The sequence below is a fragment of the Copidosoma floridanum genome, unplaced genomic scaffold (genome assembly GCF_036245765.1).
Source record: "Copidosoma floridanum isolate Cflo_tuat_1 unplaced genomic scaffold, Cflo_Japanese_pri ptg000013l, whole genome shotgun sequence".
NCBI lineage: Eukaryota > Metazoa > Arthropoda > Insecta > Hymenoptera > Encyrtidae > Copidosoma > Copidosoma floridanum.
Genome location: NW_028321890.1, coordinates 23,108,465 through 23,117,371, shown reverse-complemented (window position 1 = coordinate 23,117,371; position 8,907 = coordinate 23,108,465). Strand labels below are relative to the sequence as shown.

The window sequence follows — 8,907 nt, the reverse complement described above, 5'->3', positions numbered from 1 at the left end:
TCGATTTTACTAAAGTTTGATGGGCTAATCACTCAATTTTGTTGACTCAATCATTCATTTCTTACGCTCAATGTTTAACGAAGTATCGTTAAAGTCAATCAATTTGCCTTGTCTCTGAATCATGTAAGCAACAACAACACCAAAAAATTTCTGAGAGGAAGTGTGACCGAGGACGTTCATCTGTGTTGTACAGGAGTATTAAAAAAGTGTTTTATTGCATCGTTGTCATGAAAATTGTTTACACCTTGTCGTTTCTTAGTCCGATTTTGGTGATAATTATGGTGAATGTACATGTAACCTCAAACTGATAAGCTTCTTGTGTCAAGATAACAGAACACGTGACAATAATGTGTTAGAACGAAGTTTGCATAGGTGCCTATTAATGAAACAATTGTTCAAACTCCCACTGAGTGATAGAGTAATGAGACGTAGAATTAAATACAAGTTTTTCAAACAAACGTTTTTCATTTCCTACAAAGCAAAGTAACAGTGAATTATTATTACCTAAACTGTAACTTATCTGTGAGAGCAGTGAATTGTGTTTTGTTTTTTGAAGTAATTAAGAAATTTCCTTGGTTTATTTTTGTTGATTTGATTCTGGAAAAGACCTTTTTGTTGTGCTTGAATGTGGTATCTACAATTTTCCAATTAAGATACGATAATTTCGAGATTATATGCATCCAAGTACGTAAATCCAAGTTCATTTTATGATGTCAAACAATTACCAACTTTAAATTGAAGTAACGGAAGTGGGCCTTGATCGATGGATGTAGTAAAAATTGGTAAGGCTTATTTTATATGTCAATACATCAAGCACTAAATAAATAAAATGTTCTCAATTCTTATTATTTGTGCTGATTTATAAATACCTGACTGATAATTTTGAACTTAACTGTTTGACTGGGAATCCTTTTATAAGTTTGAAGCTCAGATTGAATCTCACAACCGCGTTTTTTAAATAAATTTTAATATCGTCCTATTCTCTCTGACCATTAAATATAAATATAAAACTTTATTTAATACTTTTCATTTCAGTCATTAGATCAAGAGGTTCAAAAATCAGGTGCATTGAATTGAGATCAACTACATAGTATCTTTGTAGTATCATTTTGACAAGAAGAAATCTCAAAAGAAGAAGAAAAGTAAAATGGAGTCAAACGAGCATACTGATTCTGAATTAGGTGATTTCAAGTGTGAATTCTGTGAACGTTCATATGATAGTCAGCGCAAGATGGATATCCACTTGGTAGAAATACATGCTAACTTGAAGCCTTTCAAGTGTGAAAGTTGTCCTAAAAGATATACGAAAAGGTATCACCTCAAACGTCATATGCTCAACCATACTGGCAACCGTCCTTTTGTATGCGAGGTGTGCCACAAGACTTTTGTACTAAGACACCTTTTAAACTTGCACATGCTTGTACATAATCTCGACAATACCTACAAATGCAAAGAATGCGGAAGAATTTTTCATCAAAAAGCGTATTTACAAAGGCACAGTCGTATACACCTTAGCAACCGTCCTCATAAATGTACTCTGTGCCCCAAATCTTTTATTCTTAAAACTAGTCTTGAATTACACATGCGCATGCATAACAATGATCGACCCTACAAGTGTAAGCACTGTGAAAAAAGTTTTATTCAAAAACGCCATGTCGAACATCATGAGATTACCATGCACTCTACTGAACGTCCTCATAAGTGCAATCAATGTAACAAGAGTTTTGCATTGATATACAGTCTCATAGTACACATGCGTTCACATACGGGTGAACGTCCTTATGCGTGTGACATGTGCCCAAAAGCTTTTGCTCGAAGATATAGTCTAACGAAGCACAAGTATACTCACACTGACCAGAAACCTCATCAGTGCCAAGTATGTGGAAAACTTTTTGCCATAAAGTATAATCTTGTGGCGCATTTAAAAACACACGAGCGTCGTTATAAGTGTGAAGATTGTCCTAGTGTTTTTACCGAAAGATCTCTTTTCTTGAAGCATATGCATATACACAGCAACAAACACTTGTGCGAAGAATGTGGAAGATCTTTTTCTAAAGAATATAATTTAAAAAATCACAAATGTTCGTACCCAGGGAAGAAGCGTCATTTCGATTGTATCGAATGTGGAGCTTCTTTTAAACGGAAATCTCTTCTCACACAGCATATGCGCACTCATAATGATGAAGATGCCATAGATGAACTCGCAGAGCCTATATTCGATCATACTGATGAGGGGAATGAGGAGACAAACTTTACAGAAGGTTGGCCTCTTAATACTGATGAGGATGTCATGGATGCAGAGTTGAAAGAGAATACACTACCTTATACTAACGTGGATGTAAAACCCAAAAAGAATACGTTTTCTTATACATACGAGGGAGACGTAGTTCCGGAGTTTGATGTGGGTGTGAAAATCAAAGAGGATTTACATCCATACACTGACGAGGGTAACGTAAATGCGAAGTTTGCAGAATATGCACTTCCTTGCACTATCAAGAGGGAAGTGGATGCGGAGCTGGCAGAAAATGAACTTCCTTACATTGTTGAGGGTGACGTGGTTGCGGAGCTGGCAGAAGATGGGCCTCCTTATACCCTCGAGAGTATTATGCAAGCGGGGTTCACTGAAGACGTGTTTTCTGTCAAAAGTGTCCTCGATAATGATGTAGTTTTGCTTGAAAATCCAACAACTGATGACAGCACCTTCGTACATGTACTTGAGGGCGTTCCTTTGAATTCAGCGTATACCGTGGGACGCATTTGTGTGCATCCTCAAAAGTAATATTGAGACTATCCAGAAACGCTGTGCCTTATACCGTATCGTATACTTAATGTGTATTAGTGATTTCCTAATTTTTATTAGATGCAATTTTGCTTATGTTCCTTAAAAACTACATCCTAAACTGATTTGAATAATTTTTCAGTAGTAAGATTGTTGTTGTTTTTTCGTGTAGACCAAAGTTTTTTACAATAATTTTTGTGAAATCATTTATCTCAAGATCTTTATTATTAAAACTTTGTATTAAAATACTGTTAAGAGAAGAAATTTTTAAATAATTGATTTATGCAGATAGAAACTTATTATGAAAAACTTTATATCTCAGAAAAAGTAGTACTTTTTTCGTGACGAAACCTGATGTCTATTTACTTAGCATCTATATCACAGTGATAATTTGTCATTACTTGATGACACTTGTTCTTATTGTACAATATTTGTGCAGATACTTGTCTAATTTTCGTTCAATTTAACTTTGTAAACGGTCAATGATATTTTCTATGCCAAAAAAAACAGAGTGTGTTATAACTAGTTTTTCTTTAAAAAGTTTCAAATTTTTTAAACTTAGTCTTAGTGTAAAAATTTATAGTCAATGATACAACAAAAGGTTACATTTAAAATAACTAATGTATTTGCTTGGACATGAAGTCTGAAGTTACAAATGTTTTTGTAAAAATTAAAAAGTAGAGTAATATTTATTGACTAGATATTGTATTCCATCATTGGCTATAACTCGTTAAGTAAATTTTTATAATTTTTTTGTTGTCTTAAATTTGGAGTTCCCTAGTGAAAGACATACATTTGATTTATGTGTTTCATTTTTACTGATGATTGTTGACAGCCAAAATTATTAAGTTTTAATGGAGATGAGGATAATTTTTATAAAAAACCGTAACTTTAAGTGTTACAAATTTTATTATAACCCTTACACGCTTAATAATTTATTGTAAAATAAGGAGATAAAATTCATATCACCTCATTTTCTAAGAATCGAGAACTTTTACGTAAAAAAACACTTTAATGTAATTATGTTAAATAAAATTGTAATAATTTTATAAAAAACCTGTTTGTATATTTTCTTCAAATTTCTTTGATTATCCATCTCTAAGGAAATTTTGCACTATTATTAATTTGCATTTGTCGAATGGATACTTACTTCCTATTACATATTTTTTTGTAAACAAAAATTGATCGTATGTTCTCCTCCCTCTTACTTATTACTCAGGTATACTTAATCATTCTGGAGATAAAATCAAATACAAAAGCGCCCTTTCATACGGAAATGATTTACAAGACTCGCGTGTTTCGCTAACACGTATTTTTTCCATAAACCTTGCCATAAAAAGTAATTCATGCGGGAAAGTAAAACAAAGCGTGGAACAAGAAGAAAAAAAAAATTACCACCTATACTGAGCCAGAGGAAAATCGAATAAAAGCTGTGCAGGGCAAGCATTATCAGGAAAAAGGGAAAGCCTATCTATATTGGCGTAGAACAAACAGCAGAATCTCGTACGTATACATATTATACAATTCGACAGTAGTCGCTCGTTTAATGGTTTCGTGTAAATACACGCAAATCGTTATCTCGAGACAAAGAGATGGTATGGGCTTTGTTTTCGTACAATGGAGAGTAATGCGGAGAATCTCTCGCTTTCAGTCCCAAACAATTACAATAAACTTGTAAAGCTTTGGGCTACTCTGTTTTGTCTTAGTATTTTTTTTTTTTATCAGCGATACGTGTGTTAAATAAGGGGAAAACTTGACCGCGATTTTTAGAAAATCATTTTTTTGATTCGCTTATTTAATTTATCAAAAAAAAAAAGTAGGTCAATTTGAGCGGTAGCTTTGGAACAGGAAGAATTTTCCTGCGACAATGAACCGATTCCTCGAACGACCGGTCACCAATATAGAGTGTATGTATTATATAACGAAAAACTCCAAAAAAAGACGTCAAAGCCCATAGAGGCATCAAACACAAGCTTCACTTTGATCACGTCCGTTCGAGCGAACCACGACACGCTACTTTGCGATGCTTCGTATTATTTTTAGTATAGAAAAACGGTGGGACAAAAAAAGTAGGTTGTCGCAAAAATCGTTCCCGTAGGAAGTACGAAGTAAGTCCCACCTTTTAACCCTATTAATTAATTACACATATGAAAAAATCAGCTCGAGCGCGCCGTTACAGGTACTTGTATACGCATAGGCAAATAAGATCGAGTATACTTGTATACGACACCCACCCACCTGTATCGAGGATAAAAAAACAAACAAAAAAAAAGAAAAAACTTTCGCGCTGCGTATAAAGTTGTACTTATCACTGTCGCGTATCTCTAGCACAGTAGTGTCAAGCTGAAGGTCGCCGAGATTACGAGAAAAAAAACGAGTACGTATGTAGTGTAGGTATGTATTATGTGTACATACACCGAGGGATCGGCGCCTTATCACCGCGCGACGATGCCGTAAGAGCACCTCGGGACACTCTCGGTAGAGTCGAGTGGTGACTTTTTTTTCCCCACTTTTAGTGTCGATCGCGTACGGTAAGGTGTGGTGTGCTCTTTTTTTTTTTTTTTTTTTTTTTTTCTCGTCACGATTAGTGGTGATTGAAACGTGTGCCAAAGTGGTTCGTGATTCGTTTCGGTGGGGGATCGATTGGTAAACGGTGAGAATATTATGTTTATGGATAAAGTAGGCGATAGCAGCGCAGGTGTGAGGGGTGAGGCTTTATGAGCTAGATCGGTCGATTTGAGCCTATATATGTGTATAATGTAATGTTGACGCCGTTTTTTTTATGTGCTGGTTGCCGGTATGTGTGTATTGCAATATTGAACGAGGAAATAAGTTTCTTTCGTAGAAAAAGAGTGTCTGGAAAATTTGATTTCTAAAAAATAAAAGTTTGGTTCACCTGCACCCATTTTCCATGTAATTTGTATTGTGTACATGTAGACAGATTTCTCCATGTAATTAAATAGTTCGCTGCCATGAAATCTACACTTTTTCATTACAGTTGTGGATATAGTATATTTATTTTGGCAAATTTTGTTACTACTATCGTTATTTATTGTAAAGTGATAGATGTTTACGTTACACGATAAACATGGACGTCATTAACATTTTCTATGAAAAAAAAAAAAAAAAATGCATGTACAACCATACCGATTTAAAAGTGGCTAACGATTTAAAAAAGCGCTTCTAAATAACATTAGCTTACATTCATCGTTTACATAAGTAAATTTCACATTATTTTATCAACCGATATTTTAACGCGTAAGTACACACAGAACTCAAATCATCGTCATCGGCCTCACCGATTTTTTTACAAACACTTTAGACAAAACTCTAATCCCTTGTCGCTAAAAACCGGTACTGAAAATCGACTTATCGACTTGGGTATACACTTACTCATTTACCGATGCATCTCAGCCTTATGTGCTAAAAAAAAAAAAAAAAAAAAAAAAAAAAAAAAAAAAAAAAAAAAAGCACAGCTTAACATCCCGGCATCCGCCTTCACTCGAGAATCAAACCGATTTCCGCTCGAAAGCAGCAATGCACACGCCGGCTCTTTCTGCACCCTCCTCAATTGCAATGTATATACCGTAACAGAACATGAGGTCCTTTTAAAGGCCAAGCTGCTGCAATCGAGACGGTCAGTCGCCGCTCCACCTTCGAATAGCGAAGATACTCACAATCTGTCACGCTCACGTGCGTTTTTCATGTGATGTTGATCTTACAACTCATATATGCAGTACTCAACCATCGCACACTTATACGTAAGAATAACTGATATTTTGTTTGCTTGGTATACACATTTATATATAGTTGCGGGGGAGTGACGTCCGCCGAAGCGTGAGGACAACACAACAATCCACAACACACGTTCTGATATATATATACGTAAAGCTTGATCACTTATATATATTTTCTCTCTACATATGTATACTCCCTTCCCATTTTCATATCCTCAGTATATATACTCCGTTTCTCTCTCTCTCTTTTAGCGCTGCTCCTCCGTCCCGATGTCGAACGCTCGCGCGCGTAAGTCCACCTCAGTGTTCAATCCGCCGCGCTGACGTGATACCGATATTTTTATACTTAATGCGCAGATCGGTTAGTTTTATTTTACCCAAATTTTTTTTTTATATTTGTAAGTAAAGCATCATTTCTCGTTGACCGAGATATTATCGTTAATTTTTCAAAGCATCTCTGACGATACGATCGTCCATGCGATGTAGTACGGAACTTTCGTGCGTCCAATTGTGCCGGTTACACACGCGTATGTTATAATGTGCTTACACGCCATACAGATATTAAGCCCACATGTATAAACAGTGTAATGTATATAATTGGCTATTCATTCGCAGTGATAATTGTTATGTAGACCGAAGTAAGTGGGTAATACGCGAATCGCGGAAGTAAACATTTGCACTCCGCAGCACACGCCTCGTGTACAAGTGTATCTTTGAACCGAATGATCGATCGTCTTGATGCTGTTTTCGGACAAACGTTACATGTAAGTTTGTATTTATTTAAAAAACGCTGTTTTTACAACATTACAACGCGGTAAAACTAAATTTCAATAATATTCTGAAAACGTTATGAAATTATTGAAAATGTACGGTATTTTTTTTTAATCAAAAATCATTTTTGTTAAAGTATACCGTGCGGCATTAATTTTCTTCTGATTGGTCGCCTACATAGGTGTTATCATTTGAATGAAAGCACCTTAATTTATGATAATTTTCATCAACAATTAAACTTAATTCTATTAATTTGCATAACATATAGAGATTTCTAAACATATAGAACACGTCAAGATCTATCGTGGCCATGCACGAATTGAAAATTAACGTAAAATCAATTGAAAAATGATTTTTTGGTGAAAAAATCGGCCAACCTTGTGACTATTTTTACAATGTTTGTACAACGTTATTGCAACATCAATTTACAACTTCTCATATCTGTACGAATGACTTTATGAAAAGGTTGTGTGGTGTTATGGATACATATACACGTGCACACGTGTTGCAGTTGGACGGATATACGTGTTAACGCGCGGGGAAAATGTTCTAATAATAGTGTGTCCCGACTCGTGGAATTATTGATCCACAGGTTGTGTGTCACCAATAAAATCTGTGGGGATATAGCCCGCGAGTTGTTACAACTAAACGATCGACATTTACGACTGATCGACCTTTGCTCGTGTCTTTGTCGATCACGAAAGATCGGAGTGACTTTGATCATTTGTTTTTGAGTATACGTGGTTACTTTTTTTTTTTTTTTTTTTTTTTTTTTTTTTTTTTTTTTTTTTATATATAAGTATGATGGAAAGTAGTTCAAGTGTAAATGCGTTCGACCATTGGGTACAAGTGGTTGAAGCATTGCGGTAAATTGAGAAACAACCACAAAGTGTGCCCTACCTGTCACGGACTGTATCTACTGAAGGAAACGTGAAAACACAATAGCGGTGAATTTTTGTGCATTTCAAAAAAAAAAAAATTTCACTTTCTTCTTGTCAATATATCTCGTGCTCTTTCATCCAGAAATATTATTCACGAAACGATCTACATTCATCGTAAGAAAATTCATAATTTGAGTGAAATCCAAGCTTTCTACACTTCGCCTAGAACTTTCATTTAAATCGTTTTCTATTTCAAAGGAAATTTTTTTTTTTTTTTTCTTTCAACTGATACGCCAAGTGCTTCACTGTCACGTGAGGACCGGTTTCTAAATATTCGTGCTTTGGTTTCGCGATTGAGTTAAATAAATAAAGTTAATTTTCAACGAATAAGTAAAAAAAATGTCTAAATTGATTAATTGATCCACGTCATGCTTGAATGGTCGACTTTCTTATATATTCTGCTTGCATGAAAAAAAACATTTTTTTTTTTTTAAATTAAATTTCTCAGAGTTAGGTATGAGGATTCAAATAATTTCTCTTAATAATCACGAAAAATAATTTCTCATTCAACTGTTTTCGAAACAATTTTCTTCCTCAATTTATCGCCATGAAATGAAGGTGAAAAAAAAAAAAAAAAAAAAAAACATTTTTCATGTCCATCATTTGCTCTAAAAAGAAAAAGATGATACTTGAAATGATAATCTTAAGCCGGAGCATCTCTAATAAGCACTCCAACGCG

The 8,907-nt window shown here is 34.7% G+C and overlaps 1 protein-coding gene across 1 annotated transcript; it reads left to right on the top strand.

The window, feature by feature from the left end:
- The first annotated feature begins 520 nt into the window (after positions 1–520).
- Positions 521–2,947, top strand: LOC149374962 (uncharacterized). Its single transcript, XM_089590700.1, has 2 exons — positions 521–782; positions 1,036–2,947. Exon 2 carries the CDS (start codon positions 1,148–1,150, stop codon positions 2,777–2,779), a length of 1,632 nt encoding a protein of 543 aa, XP_089446826.1. The 5' UTR covers positions 521–782; positions 1,036–1,147; the 3' UTR covers positions 2,780–2,947.
- Positions 2,948–8,907: the final 5,960 nt, after the last annotated feature.

What these genes read in the sequence shown, in the direction of transcription:
- LOC149374962 (XM_089590700.1), top strand. Translation starts at nt 1,148, where the DNA reads ATGGAGTCAAACGAGCATACTGATTCTGAATTAGGTGATTTCAAGTGT.